The sequence below is a fragment of the Heterodontus francisci genome, chromosome 2 (assembly GCF_036365525.1).
Source record: "Heterodontus francisci isolate sHetFra1 chromosome 2, sHetFra1.hap1, whole genome shotgun sequence".
NCBI lineage: Eukaryota > Metazoa > Chordata > Chondrichthyes > Heterodontiformes > Heterodontidae > Heterodontus > Heterodontus francisci.
In genome coordinates, this window is record NC_090372.1 from 134,051,370 (window position 1) to 134,070,820 (window position 19,451).

Consider the following 19,451-nt stretch of genomic DNA (forward strand, 5'->3'; position numbering starts at 1 on the left):
AGAGGTAGAGCTGGGTGTTGTCAGTGTACCTGTGGAAACTGACACTTTTGAACATTAGTGTCAAGGCACAGCATGCCGATGAGAAATCAGAGGAGGCTAAGAACAGATCCTTGGCGGATACCAAAGGTGATGGTGCAGGAGTGCGAAGAGAAATCATTACAAGTAATTCTCTGGCTTCAATTAAATAGATAAGAATGGAACCAAGTTAATACAGTCCCACCCAACTGGATAACAGTGGAAAGGCATTGGAGGAGGAGGATGTGGTCAACCATGCCAAAGGCTGCGAACATATGAATTAGGAGCAGGAGTAGGCCACTCAGCTGCGTGTTCTTATAACACTTTTCACCTCCTCCAGATAATCCAAAGCATTCACAGCCATTTGAATTATGGTCGCTGTTTTGTTGGTAAAGACAGCAGCGATTTTATGCATAGTAAGATCCTATTAACAGCAAAAAAAATGATCAATTATGGTGGTGTAGTTGAAGGAGAAATCTTGCGACACCATGGGAGAATTCCCTTCTCTGAATAGTGCCATGAGATCTTTTAACCTTCACTTGGATGAGCAGATGGGGCTTCAGTTTAATATCTGACCTGACAGGCAGCAACTTTAACACAATGCATAATTCCTCACCGCTGCTCTTTAATGTCAGATTGGATTATGTGCTCAAAAATTTGAATGGGAATTGAATGCATAATCAGCTTATCGAGAGACAGAACAAATTCTTTAGAATACTGATCTCCATACTCTGAAATGCAACGCTGTGGTGACAACTGAAACAACAGGAATAAAATTACACTAGGATAATAAGTTAAAAAAGGCATAATTTCAAAATTTGCAGATGACGTGAAACCCAGAACTGTAGTAAATAATAAAGAGGCATGAAATACAAAAATGAGCGAGTTATGCTGAACCTTTATAAATCACTGGTTCGTCCTCAACTGGCATATTATGTCCAATTCTGGGCACTGCAATTTAGGAAGCATGTCAAGACCTTGCAGAGGGGCAGGAGAGATTTAGTAGAATGGTAATAGGAATGAGGAAGTTTTTACATGGAGAGACTGGAAAAGCTGGGGTTGTTCCCCAAAGCACATAGAAAGTTGAGGAGATTTGGTAAAGTTGTTCGAAATGATGAAGGTTTTTGATGGAATAAATAAGGAGAAACTGTTTGCAGTGGCCAAAAGGTCAGTAATCAGAGGACACAGATTTAGGGTATTTGGCAAAAGTATCAGAGGCGGCATGAGGAAAAGGATTGTTACGCAAGCAGTTGTTATGGCTGGGAACGCACTGTCTGAAAGGGTGGCGAAAGCAGATTCAGTAGCAACCTTCAAAAAGGTATTGGATAAGCACTTGAAAGGGAGAAAATTGCAGGACAATGAGGAAAGAACAGGGGAGTGGGTTTCCAAAGAGCCTGCACAGGCATGATAGGTCAAATGGCAGCCTTCTCTTCAGTATCATATAAAATTGAGGTCCATAGGTGATTATTTTGCAGTTCTTTCTTTTTTCTTTTTCTTTCTTTTGGGCCTCCTTATCTCGAGAGACAATGGATACGTGCCTGGAGGTGGTCAGTGGTTTGTGAAGCAGCGCCTGGAGTGGCTATAAAGGCCAATTCTGGAGTGACAGGCTCTTCCACAGGTGCTGCAGAGAAATTTGTTTGTCGGGGCTGTTACACAGTTGGCTCTCCCCTTGCGCCTCTGTCTTTTTTCCTGCCAACTACTAAGTCTCTTCGACTCGCCACAATTTAGCCCTGTCTTTATGGCTGCCCGCCAGCTCTGGCGAATGCTGGCAACTGACTCCCACGACTTGTGATCAATGTCACAGGATTTCATGTCGCATTTGCAGACGTCTTTATAGCGGAGACATGGACGGCCGGTGGGTCTGATACCAGTGGCGAGCTCGCTGTACAATGTGTCTTTGGGGATCCTGCCATCTTCCATGCGGCTCACATGGCCAAGCCATCTCAAGCGCCGCTGACTCAGTAGTGTGTATAAGCTGGGGGTGTTCGCCGCTTCAAGGACTTCTGTGTTGGAGATATAGTCCTGCCACCTGATGCCAAGTATTCTCCGGAGGCAGCGAAGATGGAATGAATTGAGACGTCGCTCTTGGCTGGCATACATTGTCCAGGCCTCGCTGCCGTAGAGCAAGGTACTGAGGACACAGGCCTGATACACTCGGACTTTTGTGTTCCGTGTCAGTGCGCCATTTTCCCACAGTCTCTTGGCCAGTCTGGACATAGCAGTGGAAGCCTTACCCATGCGCTTGTTGATTTCTGCATCTAGAGACAGGTTACTGGTGATAGTTGAGCCTAGGTAGGTGAACTCTTGAACCACTTCCAGGGCGTGGTCGCCAATATTGATGGATGGAGCATTTCTGACGTCCTGCCCCATGATGTTCGTTTTCTTGAGGCTGATGGTTAGGCCAAATTCATTGCAGGCAGCCGCAAACCTGTCGATGAGACTCTGCAGGCACTCTTCAGTGTGAGATGTTAAAGCAGCATCTTCAGCAAAGAGGAGTTCTCTGATGAGGACTTTCCGTACTTTGGACTTCGCTCTTAGATGGGCAAGGTTGAACAACCTGCCCCCTGATCTTGTGTGGAGCAAAATTCCTTCAGAGGATTTGAACGCACGTGAAAGCAGCAGGGAGAAGAAAATCCCAAAAAGTGTGGGTGCGAGAACACAGCCCTGTTTCACACCACTCAGGATAGGAAAGGGCTCTTATTTTGCAGTATGGCCCTTTTAAAAGCACATTCGCTATTCTCTTTCTAATAATGATCATGACTGCATTTGCTTTTAAGTCTAATGTGTAGAATCAAAACAATGAATGCTTGAATGTAGTACATAAAATGAGGTGAGAAACCACCCCCCAACCCCCCCGACACACCCTTCAAAAGCGAGGATACACATTTGAGAAGACCAAGAGTAACTTGCTGCTTGTACTATCGGCTGTTAATATTTTTTAAAAATTGTTATATTTTGACATAAGATTGTATAGATATTATAATTTTAGTAATGTCTAGATGGGCTAAACTAAAGAAATAATGTGCATAATATCTTTGTGATTCCTAACACACACTGAAATATAAAAGCAGCAATAAACTGTTGTCAACTTAGTGTAAGTCTCTGAAATGTTGCCAGAGTAAGGACACTGCTTTTCATACAGGTTAGAAGATACCAGTCCTTCAAACTTGGAGTTACATTTGAGAGTGAGTTTGCCTGTAACATCTCGAAAGGTATTCAGTACACCTGGTCCTTCTTTGAACCAGATGGTTCACGGGTCACACTGTTACAGGTTGACGTCAACAAACAGATTATACTCATTCCAGGCTATCTGTTGGATTACGGAATCTATCTTGCAATTGCCAGGGTAAGAAATCAGTCTGACAATGTTATGTGCATGAGTTGCCATTACAAAAATGCTTCTAATTTAATAGCACCTGTTTCAAAATGCTTGGTGTTAAATGGTCCAGTGAATGATGATGGTGTTATGCAATATTTTGCTTGTGCTTTTAGAAAAATACTGGGGTAACATAAGGTTGCCTAGATCAAAGCTATCCTATAGGATATATAGCAAAGCATGAGCATCTGTAAAAAGAAGATAATAGGTGTTTGGATGGGTAAATAATATGTTTTTATTTACTCAATTTTCTTCTGTTTTCAGTCTTCACAATTTTAAAATATGATAAATATGCTTCAGATCAAATGTTCAGAGAGGTAGGGGATATCTCTTTGCCATGTAGGGATGATTAATTTTAATGGTTGGAAGATCACAGGCTATTTCCTGTCGTGCACTTTGTGTTTAGAGTGTCTGATCATAGAATCCGCCCAAATGTTCATGGAATACTTTTATCGTAGGCAATCTTAGCATTAGGTAATCTTGGCAACAGACAATTAACTGTAAGTTCTAATAAATGAATCAAAAAGAAAGAGTTGCCTTTATGTGCCTTCATGCCTTTCAGAAATGCCCTATAACACCATATAAAATTTATATTTTGAAATACAGTAGCTCTTGTAATTTAGGTGAATGTGCAAGCTATTTTTCACATATTATTGGAAGGATATTGAACACCAGGGGTACTCGATGCACCTCTTCTAACAGTGCCATTGAATCTTTAATAGCCACCTGCACCATCCCAGAACTGGCAGACAGGCTACGGTTTAATCCATTGGCCCATCCATTGTACAGGTCCTCAGACAGTGTAGCACTCCTTCACAACTACACCTGAAGTGCTAACCTGGGTTATGTATTCCAGGAATGGGGATGAATAATGATGACAACAGGGAGATAGAATTTAATTTGAAGTAATTGTTTACTGGAATTATGCCAAGACTGTACAAAAAGCTTAGAGGAGTTTCATTTTTCTCTACAGCTGTAATTTTTATACTTCCGTTGCTCTGTTTAGTATTTGTTATTATGAGGAAATTAGGGAAAAGTAACAGTGGAAGAAATTTATTTGAGAATCTTATTCATTTTACAACTTATCTTGAATGCTTAGTAGTCTGTCGTGGAATTGTCCAATGTAAATAGTCTTGAATTACTTTTTTAATACAGGTTCAAATCATTGGCAGTGTAGTTTATAACAATTACACTGCAAGTGTTGAGGTCCTTGCTACGCCACCAGTGAGTCTAATTTTGGGTGGTACGCAGCTCTTCATAACCTATAAGCCTGAGTCCATCCTTAGTTTGAATGGATCAGAATCATATGATCCGGACTATCCAGGCACTGCAAATCTAAGGTGAGTCGTAATGGAAACTAATTTCATGATCCATTCTAACAGGGAAACAGCAAAAAACATTTATATAGCACCTTGAACACAGATGAAGATCCCAAGACCCTTCCTGGAGTGTTGGAAAATAAATAGGAATAGATAACATTCAGCAAGCCATGGAAGAAGAGGTCAAGAACATGACTGAAAACTTGTTAAAAAAGATGGATTTGGAGAAGGTTTTCATTATTAGAAAGGGAATAGGACAGAAGGAGGATTTTAGGATGGGCATTCCAAAGGGTATGGCCAAGCCTTGAAGGTCCTGACACCAAAAAGGAAGAAGGCTGAACAGAGTTGGAAGATGGTGGTGTGGAAGGGGGTATAATGCTGGAGGAGGTTTTGACAGTAGACTGGGGCTAATGATGTGAAGGGATTTGAAGACAAGGACAAGGATTTCAATTTACTGTGCTGAATGACTGTGAGCTAATGTAGGACAATGAGGATGGGGGGAGGTGGTATTGGGTTTGTGGGACTTGATGCAAGACAGAATACGGCAGCTGAGTTTCGGTCCAGTTGAAGAGTGGAAAATGGAGATCTGTGTGAAGGCTATTGCAAAAATCAAGAGTAGAGATGACTCTCAAATTAATAAGGGCTTCAGCTAAAGTAGGGACTGAAGTGGACGATGTTGTAAAGTTTGAAGTAGGTGGTTTTGGTGGCAGATAGGATGTAGAATTGTAAGCTAAGCTCTGGGTCAAGTAAGATGACAAAATTTTGCATGTCTTGGTTCAGCCTGAGTAAGATGATTTTGACTGAGGAGAACTAGATTTGGTAATAAATCAGTTGTGTACGAAGTAGGTTAAGGTTTGTGGCCCTCTAACTTGAAGGATTGAAGATGGGGAGAGAGTAGAGGTGGGAGACAGTAAGTGATATGATAGGAATGAGAATGTTGAAGGGAGTGCTTTGACAGACGTATAGCAGCAAAGGTTTCTTGATAGTAGAAAGAATGTAGGAGAGACATTTAGGAATTTGAGTGAATTAGTATTTTTACCATGGGTGAATAGTGTGGATTGTGGAAGGTAGGGCCATGTGGGTGATATGGGAGACAAGAAATAGGTTAGAGATGGCCTTACCAGCAGTCAAGAGCTCGGGAGCTGGGAATAAAACCTGGCGGCCTCCTTGTAGGCTGGGGTGGGGGATGGGGGGAGGCCATTAGTTGACCAATTAAGGGCTTCAATTTGCCTAAGGGTGGGAGGGCCATCCACCACCTCCCCTGCCACTGGTAAATTACTAGCAGAGGCGGGTAGGTGATGGGCAAGGCATCCCCTGCTATCCCACCTGATTTTACGCCCGCCCCACCTCCCAGCCTGCTCCCGGGATGGAGGAGTGTAAAATCCTGGCCACAGAGTCATTATGACACAGAAGGAGGCCATTCAGCCCATCTAGTCCCTGCCAACTCTCTGTAGAGCAATTTAGTTGTTCCCATTCCCCCTCTCCATCCCCGTAGCCCTGCAAGTTTATCTTCCTCAAGTACCCATCCACTTTTAAAATCATTGATCGTTTCTGCTTCCACCACCCTCGTTGGCAGCAAGTTCCAGGTTATTACCCTCGCTGTATGAAAAAGTTCATCACATCCCCTGTGCAACTCTTGCCCAAAACTTTAAATCTGTATCCCCTAGTTCAGCTAATGGGAACAGCCTTTCTTTATCTAAACCTGTTATAAACTTGTTAAAGCTCTGTTTCAGTTACCGTCACTTTACATATACAACAATAGCATTTAAAATTTTACTTGTATCTTAGAGAAATGAAGTATAATTTTCTGAAGATTCTACTTTGTTACGTTGCAGAATTGCACAAGATTAAAAAGACCCTTTAGCAATTGTTTTCTCTACAGTAAGTCAAACTTACATAAATTTCAACAATGCTGCCCTTTTTCATAGAAACATAGAAAGTAGGAGCAGGAGTAGGCCATTCGCCCTTTGGGCCTGCTCCGCCATTCAAAAAAGATCATGGCTGATTGTCTAATTCAGTACCCTGTTCCTGCTTTCTCCCCATATCCCTTAATCCCTTTGGCATTAAGAAATATATCAATCTCCTTCTTGAATATATTTAATGACTTGTCCTCCACTGTCTTCTGCGGTAGAGAATTCCACAGGTTCACCACCCCTTGAGTGAAGAAATTTCTCATCTCGGTTCTAAATGGTATACCCCGTATCCTGAGACTGTGACCCCTGGTTCTGGACTCCCTAACCATCGGGAAAATCCTCCTTGCATCTAGCCTGTCTGGTCCTGTTAGAATATTATAGGTTTCTATGAAATCCCCTCTCTTCTAATCTCTAGTGAATATAGGCCTAGTTGACCCAATCTCTCCTCGTACGTCAATCCTGCCATCCCAGGAATCAGCCTAGTAAATCTTTGCACTCCCTCCATGGCAAGAACATCCTTTCTCAGATCAGGAGACCAAAACTGCACACAATACTCCAGATCTGGTCTCACCAAGGCCCTGTATAACTGCAGTAAGACATCCTTGCTTCTGTACTCAAATCCTCTTGCAATGAAGGCCATTTGCCTTCCTAACTGCATGCTGCACCTGATTGCTTGCTTTCAGTGACTGGTGTCGTTGCACCTCCCCCTTTCCCAATCTATCACCATTCAGATAATAATCTGCCTTTCTGTTTTAGTTTAGTTTAGTTTAGTTTTAGTTTAGTTTAGAGATACAGCACTGAAACAGGCCCTTCAGCCCACCGAGTCTGTGCCGACCATCAACCACCCATATATACTAATCCTACACTAATCCCATATTCCTACCACATCCCCACCTGTCCCTATATTCCCCTACCTATACTAGGGGCAATTTATAATGGCCAATTTACCTACCAACCTGCAAGTCTTTTGGCTTGTGGGAGGAAACCGGAGCACCCGGAGAAAACCCATGCAGACACAGGGAGAACTTGCAAACTCCACACAGGCAGTACACAGAATTGAACCCGGGTCGCTGGAGCTGTGAGGCTGCGGTGCTAACCACTGCGCCAAAGTGGATAACCTCACATTTATCCATGTTATACTGCTTCAGCCATGTATTTGCCCTCTCACCCAACTTGTCCAAATCACATTGGAGCCTCTTTGCATCCTCCTCACAGCTCACAGTCGCCCACACCCCCCCCCCCGCCCCACCCCAGCTTTCTGTCGCCTGCAAACTTGGAAATGTTACATTTAGTTCCCTCACCCAAGACATTTATATATATTGTGAATAGCTGGGGCCCAAGCACTGAGCCCTGCGGTACCCCACTGCCTGCCACCAGGAAAAAGACCCGTTTATGCCTACTCTCTGTTTCCTGTCTATTAGTTCTCAATCCATGCCAGTTTATTACCCCCAATCCCATGTGCTTTAATTTTGCACACTAACCTCTTATGTGGGACCTTATCAAAAGCTTTCTGAAAATCCAAATACACCACATCCACTGGTTCTCCCTTATCTATTCTACTAGTTACATCCTCAAATAACTCCAGACGATTTGTTAAGCATGATTTCCCTTTCGTAAACCCATGCTGATTTTGTCCAATCCCATTTATGCTTTCCAGGTGTTTGGCTATCACATCCTTTATAATAGACTCCAGCTTTTTCCCCACTACTGATGTAAGGCTAACTGGTCTGTAATTCCCTGTTTTTTCTCTCCCTCCTTTTTTAAATCGTGGGGTTACATCTGTAGGAACTGCTATATTTGTCTTCACTAATCTTTTTCTCTTCACATATTTATGGAAGCTTTTACAGTTAGTTTTTATGTTCCCCACAAGTTTACTCTCATACTCTATTTTCCCCCACTTAATCAACCTCTTTGTCCTCCTTTGCTGAATTCTAAACTGCTCCCAATACTCAGACTTACTGCTTTTTGTGGCAATTTTATATGCTTCCTCTTTGGATCTAATACTATCCCTAATTTCTTTTGTAAGCCACAGTCTTATTTTTGTGCCAGACAGGAATGAATAATTGTTGTAATTCATGCACACATTCTTCAACTATTATCCATTGCCTATCCACCGTCAACCCTTTTAGTAAAGTTCCCCAATCTACCATAGCCAACTCGCGCCTCATACCTTCGTAGTTTCCTTTATTTAGATTCAGGACCCTAGTTTCGGATTCAACTACTTCACTCTCCATCTTAATGAAGAATTCTATCATGTTATGGTCGCTCCTCCACAAGGGGCGCCGCACAACAAGATTGTTAATTAATCTTTTCTCATTGCACAATACCCAGTCTAGGATAGCCTGTTCTCTAGTTGGTTTCTCAATGTATTGGTCTAAAAAACTGTCACGTACACAATCCAGGAAATCCTCCTCCACAGTATTATTGCTAATTTGGTTTGACCAATCTATATGTAGATTAAAGTCACCCATGACTACAGTTGTACCCTTATTGTATGCGTCTCCAATTTCCTGTTTAATGCCATCCCTTACATCTCCACTACTGTTTGGGGGTCTATAGACAACCCCACCAACATTTTCTGCCCCTTGGTGTTTCTTAGCTCCACCCATACAGATTCCACATCACAATTTTCCGAGCCAATATCCTTCCTCATTATTGCATTGATTTCCTCCTTTACTCACAACACTACCCCCCCCCCCCCTTTCCCTTTTTGCCTGTCCTTCCTAAATATTGAATGTCCCTGGATGTTCAGTTCCAATCCTGGGTCACCCTGCAGCCATGTCTCTGTAATCGCAGCTATATCATAACCATTTATATCTATTTGCGCTGTTAATTCATCTACCTTATTGTGAATGCTCCGTGCATTTTCATGTGGAAACATGAACTCATTGTTCATAAATTATACGCCCATCATGAAGAGGAAGGAAAATATATTTAACATCATAGCTTGGAGTGAAATTTCAAACTTGTATTGTTTTCAGTCTTGCACTTTTGAAAATCAATTGTTTTTTCACTCCCATCCCATCATAGAAGAAGTGTAGAAGCACAAGAGTGTTTTCAGTCTATCATGTCTGTGCCAGCCCCTTCCTAGAATAATCCAGAATTTACCTGACTACCCTCCTTGCTTCACATAGCGTTGTCGCTTTGTCTGCTTTGAAGACTTACCCTAATCTTCTTCAAAAAGTACAATTTTCTCTTTCTCCACTTCTCATGTCAAAGCATTCCATGTTGTGAGAACTCACTGCATTAAGAACTTCCTCCTAACCTCTGTCTTGATTCTTGTCGTGACTGTTTTAAATTGACACCAACTTGTCACCAACTCCCGAAATAATCTTTTCCCATTCATCGTATGGAAATCCTCACAATTTTAAAAATCGCTATAGTATTTCCTGTAGCCTTCTCTGCTACAGTAGAAGTAGGCCCAGTGTCTCAAGTCTGCCCTCATAACTATTGTTTCCAGTCCCTGGTAATCTGCTGTTCAATCCATGCTGTTTGGTCTCAGTTACATTAATGCCTTTTCTGAATGGGGTGTCCCAGACTGCAATGGTACTCCAACTAAGGCCTAACAAATGCATCATTATCTCTTTGCTGTTGTATTCTTTGACCGTTATTAATAAAGCCCAAAATGCCATTGGCCTTTTGTCTAGCTTCATCTACCTGCATTCACATTTTTAGAGAATAATGTATTTAAACACCCATGTTTCTGTCACCCACTCTTTCCATCATTATTTATTTCTCAAAATGCATTACCCCGTACTTCTCCACATTAAGTTGCATTGATACCTGTCCACCTATATTGCTGACTGCTTCAGCCCCCTTAGATTTGACTATTCTTTATCTTTTTCTGTCCTACCCTCATTGTTATTTATCCTATTTAATTTCCCTGAATCAAGCAATGCTTCTTTGTTTGTTGGACTAAAAACTTACTGTTTCCCTTTTCTTTCGTATTTCTCTGAACCGTCTGAAAATCTTCCTCTGTATCTCATCTCTGCTGTTTAGTGACTTGTGATGCTCACTGAGGATAATATAATTTCCCTTCCTGTTCCTTTATTCTGTCCAGTATTATTCTGTCTTAATAGAACCCTCAAGAACATAATTACCTTCAAACACTGTAACAGAATCATTTATTAATCCTGCCACCCACCTTATTTTTTCTTCCCTCTCTCTACTGAAAATGTTGAAATTATAAGTTCCCAGTCCTGTCTAAACCTTAGTCATGGCTCTATTTCCACTGCTATATTGTGGCCCTCATAGTAAATAATTACATATTATAGAATCTACAGCTGCTAACTCTTTAATTTTATTTTGAATGATTTCTGCATTCAGACCGCTCAATCCCAACTCCAATTTCTTAGAATGTTAACCTTTATTTTCTGCCTCAACAACTGTGTCTCACAATATTAAAGCTTCTTTCTCTTGCTAATATTTTCTCATAATTCATTTTGGCAATATATTTTATTTGTACGTCAGCCACTTTATTAATCCTGTGCTTGCTTTCTTGTCCCAAACCACCTCTTGCTGGTTTAAATGCTCCCCATTCTTCTAATAATTACCTTCTTGGCAAGGAAATTGGTGCTATTTTGATTGATGTAAGAGCAGTCTCCTCAGTAGCCCCTTCCTTTGTTCCAGAACTTGCTGCATTGCCTCTGATATGAGTCCTTTCCTCCTGCACCAGCCTTGCAGCACACATTGAACGTCCTAATCTTTCTCTCCTAAGAGAAGCCTCCAGAAAACAACAAAACATTAATTTTTTGTGTTAGGTGTCCTAATAGTTGAATCATTGATGAGTTGTGATTGAATCTGTTCTAAATTTAAAATGTCTAGATTTATTTTCCTTTTCTTAACTTTTCACAGATTCTCCTGGGCTTGTGAAACAGTGAGCGGATTAAATCTCCCTTGCTTCAAACCTGATATACCTGACCCACTGAACACAACTTCGAGTACTGTCAGTGTCTCGATGTCTGCACTGAAAACTGAAATTGACCAGTTTCTCTTCAAGTTAACAGTTAACAATAATAACAGATATTCATCAGAAGCACAACAGTTTATAACGGTCAAAAAAGAAGACAGCTTAAGGTTTGTATTCAAAATCATGGTGTGCAGAACACCTACAAAACAAATTATCTACAGGAAAGGATATTAAAGATTTTGGAGTTCATTTTACACTTTATCACTATCTAGTGGTCAGCAACAAAGCATCAGGCAAAACCATGGGAGCATATCATCTCATTGTTGGGGATTGTGTGTGGCGTTAGCACAAAAAAAAAGGATTGTGTTTGGTATCAGCGTAAAAAAAAAGGATAAATCTACGTTGGAACAATACTTTTAAAGTTTAAAAGTTATTACAGTTTGGAAAGAATGGAGATTCCCTGTTTGTTACATTTAACCAAAAAATCTCTTTTGTAGGCAACTAGCAGAGACCTGCAAAACATTTGTGGTTAAATTTTGATGTTGCTTTTTCTATTGTACTATCCTTTGTAGTGGCAGGAGCTGGAGGAGTCAGGATATAATCTGGATCTTTTGGGGTTGAGCTGGCTTCAAGATGATCCACTTTGCATTAGGTCATTGGAACTGAGTCGCCATTCTGTGGCAGACTTGGTGAACTGATAACTGAACCAAGTAAACCTGCAGTGCTTTAGGGTTGCTGATAATCGAGCAGCTGGTCAGGCTCAGCAGTAGGACTAGGAAGGGAGGACATGTCACTGGACAATAAGCCTCTTTTCCCTTTGCTCCAGATCAACCTGCAAGACATTAACTCAAAGGGAATCTGTCCTGTCTGGGCAAGCAGCAGAAAGCTTGTCACGGCTCTATGGTGGTAGGCTACTTGATTTTACTTGGTTAACTCTAGTGCGCAATTGGCAGGCCCCTAAACTTTGTCTTTACCTACATGCACTTAAGTAAGTGGGGTGTTCCTAGGTGGTAAATCTGTGCATTTTATATTGCACAAGATGATGTTCTGTGTAGATTGGGTTGGGACTCTCAAGTAAGGTGATGGCTTTCCTCATGTCAGATACCTAACTGACCAAAAACATGTTGCAAACTTTTGACTTCAACTTAAAAGTTACTGAATTGTTGACTTAAAAATATTAGTAGGTAATTTTTGCATAGAACAGAATATTCAAGCCTATAGCTTGTATCCCTGTTGCACAGTTTATTTCTGAAATCTAATGCACTTTGCAAAATGACTAGCCAGTAGAAATGCAAAGATCCATCACAATAGAAAGGCAGATGTTGCTAGTTCTGTAAATGAACAGAGTAAATGAGCAAACATCATTACAAGCAACAATGTTGTCCGGCACTCTGTTGTTTCATATTTTAATTAGGCTGCTCCATTGCCCGTGTGAATAAAATTTAAACATCGATTGCAGTCAATGAATGTGAATTCCACCAGTTTCCTTCAATTTTTGTTCCTGCTGTGGCAGTCACCAACAATTCAACCTCATCAGGGTAGAATAAATTTGGGGTGTAGACTCCTGTATGGTTTTGTCACACCATGCTTATCCAGCATTATGGTGTGATTTAGTGAGAAAAGCCAGGCTATGTTAGACTTACCCTGTCTCTGAAACTGAGCTCTTTGGCCCAATGTGTGGTTCTTTTCTGTAGGTCAATTAAATTAATTGAGTTGTGATCAAAATTCTGGAACTTGATCTAGCCACCTTCTGCTTATATCCAAGCTCCCTTAATCTTTACAATGCCATCTAAGAGCACAAATGTTAGATCTAATGCACAGACCTTCTGATACAAGTGAAATGAGCATAAATAATATTCAGATTGACAAGGTGGTTTCTTCATTGTCTTAATTAATTTGTTAATTTTCACAGTCGCAAGGAGTAGGCACAGATTTTGCTGCTGTTCTTTGCAATGACAATATGCTTGTATCAATGCATTCCACTCTGTAACAGGAGAGTGCTTCTGGTCTGGGCCCACTGAGCATTTTGTACAATGGGACCAGGTCTCGCAAGGATATCAGCATTGCTGAGATGAATGTTAACTCAGTACTCAAGGGCTGCATCAGCAGAATCCAAGTCACAAACCTCACCATGTCCTGAAACTTAATAGTAGGAATAAGCAGTTAGGATCACAAGTGAGAAGAATTTTAGGCACAAGGCGAGATACTACGATAAAAGGTAGTATAATGAAGGAATATGATGGTAATAAACATGTACATTTTTTGACAATTTGCTTTCTTCTGTTTTTCCAAGGAGACCTTGTGTTATTCCTCATACTAGCTAACTTTTGGAATCACTGCCTCACTTTTGCCTCACCTCCACCAGCTCTGAGAAAACGATCTCAATTCATAAAACTATGTAACCCACATTATCCATGTTTTTCAAATTGTTTGCAATATGATGAGCAGGAAGTAAACTGAATATCATTTTACTCTTTTACTTGTATAATTATTTTGGACATTTTTAATGGAGTCTGTTTGCACTCTCGTCAAAGAGAGGAAGAGGAAAGGAATGTATTCACCGAGTAGTTTATTGCTGATTAATCCTTAGTAATCTTTTGAACATATTTTGCTCTGTTACAGACTGGTGAAACTGTTCTGTGCTGAATGTCTGAATAATTCCATCAACTGGAACAATGCATTTTCTGTCAAAGCCGTCTGTGAGGAGTGCTCAGAAATTTTGAACCTCTCATATTCTTGGAAGTTATACCTTGTGAATTCAACTGAAACAGAACATATTGAAGGTGAGTAACAAAGTTTGTGAAACATTTTTATTAAACTGAAAATTCTAAAAGGTGGGTTTGTATTTGTACTGGAGTCTAATATTCTAGTAACCCAATGAACAATGGTTCAATAACTTTTACATAGGAGGAAGATAATTAAACATCCAATAAAGGCTGTGGAATTGCAGTGTAATTTTTTTAAATATCACTTACCGTTAAATTTTCCACACAACTTGTGTTTACTTGCAGTTGTCTTCATGTTAGTAACCAGGGCTAACCTGTTCCAGAAGTCATTGAAGAGTGTTGAGGAACCTGTTGTTCCCTGGCTGATTTTTTTTTGGAGCTTTTGTTTGGTTTGTAGGTTTTACATTTGCACATGCATTGGATGCTAATATGCAGTAATTTTACAGTAGCTTTATTATTGTAATATTAACTTGAAACCTTTGTAATAAAACTTTCAAACAATAATTATAAAAATTAAGGTTCATTCAATCACATTGTGACATTGTCTGTTCTGATACTGAGTTGTGCAGACCAGAGGTCCCAAGTTCAATTTCCAGTTCATATTGAATTATCTGATCTCAGCTGAGGCAGCAGTCATGGTGTGGCAGTTGGCATAAGGATTCCTGCTCAGGGAGAAGAAGAATTAGTTCAAGCTCCCACTCGTACTTGCTGCCCATTGATTTAGGAACGTAAGAAATAGGAGGAGGAGTAGACCATTCGGCCCTTTGAGCCTTTTCTGCCATTCAACTAGATCATGGCTGATCTTCTGCCACAACACCATTTTCCTGCACTATCCCCATATCATCCAGCTATTTCACAAGCAGAAACCACATCACCATGTTAAAAGGTTCCAATGTAAGCTACTTTCTGTTTTGCTCAAATGAAGCAAACACATCTTCTCCCTGTGGGGATACATCCTTGCAAGCTTAGGCTTAGATTGGCAGGACAGCAGGGTTTAGGAATCCCAAGCATATGCAGTTGTATTGCTGGAGTTTAAACAGCTAAAACCAAGCAGCTTACCACCATAAACTACTAGTGTGCTTCCTGCAGTCTTGTAGTGACAGCCACCTTCTCACTGGGGCATTGGATTGCAAGGTTTTTTTAAGTTTGAGTGGGAAGAATCCCTGCATCTAATGATGGATATGGACCATCAGGTCCCACTAATGGATCAGGTAGTTGGGAAATCATCAGCTGTCCTGGAAACCCATGCCAATTCCAGTCTTGCCAAGTTTTCAGTTCAAACGGCAAGTCAGTACATCCCTCAGCTTTGGAACAGTCCAGCATTATCCTCACAGCAAGCATAAAGAGAGAGAACTTGAGATAAATACCAAGCCAAGCAAGTAATCCACTGACTGCAAATGGAACAAGGGCAACAACTGAAGGATCGATTCCTGAAGGTTCATCCCCAAATCCCTACAGTCAAAACAACCCTTAGACTGACGTCTAAAGGGAAAGATCCTGTACTTTGTTCTCCCCACCTCATTCAGGTAGTAAGTGCTGCTCCAGTCTTGGAATTCCATAAGATACTCCCAACTGCAAAATAGGTGTATGGGTAGATGGGAAATTTGCTGAACCTGCTTCTGCTGAAAGAAGACTGATGCAAGGTTGCTCACTGTTACTCATCCTATTTGGTGTATTGGGTGATATTGGAAGGGTAGACTCAGTGGGAGCTGAGATTTATGTTCTGCAAATAACCCTGACTATTCACATCTCCCTGCCTAGCTTCAACCCTTCTACCCTTCATTCCTGGGAACAAAAGCTGCCCTGCACTCCCTTACCAAGTCATTGTTGAAGTCCAAACTCCATTTTCTCTCTCCTGGCACTGTCGATATGCTTAACAGCTCTTTCACTTCTGCCTTTCATACTTGTATCCCCTAGCCCTCATTGACACTATCCAAGAGACGGGTTAGCTTCCAAATATAAAGATCACACCCAGTTATATCATTCCACAATTTCCTTCAACCTCATGACCAACTCCTGTCTAACTGACAAATTGCGGATGGGCCAGAATTTGAATCAGTTAAACATTGGTAAGGCAAAATCCATTATTTTGGGTGCCAGCCTAATGATCTACATCCTTATCGTCAAGTCTGCCTACAGACTGCAAGAAACCTTGGCTGAGCTTCAAATCCCATATCAAAACCAGTGTTGAAACCATTTATTTCTGGATGCCACTGTCCTGACTGTAGCCACTCTGCCACCAGAGTGACAAGTCTCGTCACTGCTAGGCTTGATTTCAAAAGTGCCCCTCTCACCTGCCTTCCGACCTCCATGCTTCATAAATTCATTTGTCAAAATTCCACTTTGGAGATCCTATCCTGGACCAAGTCCTGCTCATGCATCAACTGCATCCTCACTAAAGTACATAAAACTTAAAATCATCATCTTCATCTACAAATCCCTTCACGGCCTTACCCCATCCTACCTCTTAAATCGTCTCCAGCTTATATCCCCTTTAAATTTCCTGGTCCTCTGACTGTGGTCTCCTGTGATTCCTTCCTCACTCTACACTGCCTTTTGTGGCAGTCTTCAGGTCAAAACTTTCAGTCACTTCTCCTAATCCCCCCAACAGCTTAGTGCTGCTCTTTTACTCTTCTATGAAACTTATTGAGATGTTTCTGTACATGCAAGGCATTATAGAAATGTAAATTATTGTTGCAAACCAATGGTTAGGATGTTGCTGGCTAACCAAGCGGTGGAAAGTTAACTATTGTTTTGTCAAGTTTCAGGTGCTCATATTCTGGCAGTACCCTTATGCATACTTGTGGGACCCCAATCCTTGGCCCTGCAACTCCTCTGGAATTGAGTTCATTAGGGAAGAGAGTGGACACTCTACAATATAAAACCAGAAGCTTTACCTGCTTTGGAGATTCTAAAACATGGTGATGGTTTTTCATGGATGTTAGCTATCTAGCTAATCAAAATAAAGGAGAACTGTATGAGGCATCAGGTTGAAAACCAAGTGGAAATTGCTGAAAATGCTGTAAATGTGTACATGTTAACCAGTTGTTCTGTCTTAATCACTTAGTAAGCATGAATGCTTAGATACCCATCCACAAGGCAGAAAAGGCATGTTATTTTCATGATATTTTTCAGAATCTTTCACTTCAAAAGGCTATTTACTGATGAAGTCTGATTTACACCATTGTTACTGCTAATATCTGCAAAAGGGATGCTGACTTTTTAAATAAAAGTGAAGAAAACTGATCACGGATTTTCAAAGAAACTGAACGAATTCTGAATACTGAAAGTTTAGCCCATCTGGTTTTCTCTAATGCTTGGCAAATGCTTTAACATTATGTATGTTTGTTTTGCAGCTCCCTTCTGTAAACTGGTGGTGGATAATTTTCAGTCAAGTTTATATGGCCCTATTGTGACTGATGCACCACCTGCACCTGGTGTGACTTCCAGCAGACGGACTTCAATAACTACAGCTACTGCTAGTACTAGCATTCAAAGAGCCCAGTCTACAGCCAGTCATGTCAGTAAAGACATTCTCAATGCTTGGATAGGCCCAGTTGGTCAAAACAATTCTGACAACGTTATCAACACTACTACACTTCCAACCCTTCTTGTTAATCCAGTAAACACCTCCAAAATTAGTGTTACAAACACAACAGTAAGAACCACAACCTCACGAGATCCATTCCCATTTCCGATTCCTGAAGAGCAGATATTTGTTGGGAGGCCTCGCGCAAGGCCTCCACGAGCTGCTAAATCAGCAAATACTTCATTCGCTACAACTTCAGGTAAATCTTTGAAAATTCACAATCTGATGTGTGTATATTTTAAAATTGTATGATGTTTTATTCCTTTTGTCAGTTGTAGCATAATGCTTTATATATCAAAAATCTGTCTAGCTCAGCCTTAAATATCTTCAAAGACCCAGCCTCCACTGCTCGCTGAGGAAGAGAATTCCAAAGATTTACGACTCTCTAAGAGAAGAAATTTCTCCCCATCTCCGTCTTAAAAGGGAGACACCTTATTTTGAAACCTCGTGCGCTGCAAATCGCAGCGGTGCACTTGAAGTCGGCGGCCTTCGTGCGCATAAGCGCCGCCACCAAGCCTCTGCGATATTTCACGCGGGGGCTCATTAGCATCACTGCAATGTGCCACCCCCACTCCCCCGCCATACTACGTGGGGAGAGGCGGGACATCTGATGCAGTGAGGGATCTTTCGTCAGCTAAGGAGCAGGTACTGGGGCCCTATTTAAAGCGGCCCAGCAGCTGCTTGCTGACACCTGCCAAAGAAATACTTACCTTGCTGTTGAAGAGTGGGGCTGCTGTAAGTCTGGCAGCAAAGCAGAAAGTGCTGGAGAAACTCAGCAGGTCAGGCAACATCTATGGCGAGAGAAGCAGAGATAACTTTCAGGTCTGTGACAAACAAGTGACCAGTGCCCTTTTTCGATGTGCCAATGATTTCACCTATTTACCTGTAGATATGCCTTTGGCATATTCGTTGGGTTCCCTAGAGTGCAAGGGGTGATCAACTGCACTCATGTGGCCATTAGAGCGCCCTGGGACCAGCTTGTTGTCTTTGTCAATTGCAAAGGCTTCCACTCTTTAAACGTGCAACTGGTTTGCAACCACAGGAGAAGAATCGTGCTTGTTTGCACACGTTTCCCAGGGAACTGTCATGACTCATACATTTTGAGGAACTCCCAGCTGCCAGCAGTTTCTGAGGAACCAGCCGAAGTAGACAGATAGATCCAGGGTGACAAGGGTTACCCACTTCGTACATGGTTGATGACACCAGTATGTTATCCCCAAAGTGCTGCTGAAGAGAGGTATTTTGCTCACACACATCCATCAGATCCATCATTGAACATGCCATTGGCATGCTGAAAATGATGCCTTAATCAATCTGGAGGGGCTCTTCAGTATGTGCCACAGAGGGTGTCATAAATAATAATTGTCTGCTGTACCTTGCGCAACTGTGCAATTGGACCTGGCAACATGCTGCAGGCTGAGGAACAGACTCGCCACTGAGCTTGCCAGACTCTCGACTAAGGAAGCCATACACTCATATTCCTGGGACATGGCGGATGTTATGTCTTGCTTGGACTCCTCCATTGCACGTGCAAAGCCATGCATAACCTCGAGCATCTTGGACATATTTTCCACGTGGCTTTGCTGCACATCCAGCAGACTTCT

At 41.5% G+C, this 19,451-nt stretch overlaps 1 protein-coding gene across 6 annotated transcripts in view; it reads left to right on the top strand.

The window, feature by feature from the left end:
- Positions 1-19,451, top strand: part of LOC137347091 (polycystin-1-like protein 1) — a 433,612-nt gene that overhangs the window by 194,577 nt on the left and 219,584 nt on the right. For all 6 annotated transcript variants that reach the window (XM_068011179.1, XM_068011196.1, XM_068011185.1 and 3 more), the window contains 5 exons: positions 3,158-3,361; positions 4,547-4,731; positions 11,478-11,699; positions 14,155-14,315; positions 17,615-18,046. In XM_068011179.1, the coding sequence (XP_067867280.1) occupies positions 3,158-3,361; positions 4,547-4,731; positions 11,478-11,699; positions 14,155-14,315; positions 17,615-18,046 (1,204 nt within the window). The remainder of the gene's footprint in view (positions 1-3,157; positions 3,362-4,546; positions 4,732-11,477; positions 11,700-14,154; positions 14,316-17,614; positions 18,047-19,451) is intronic.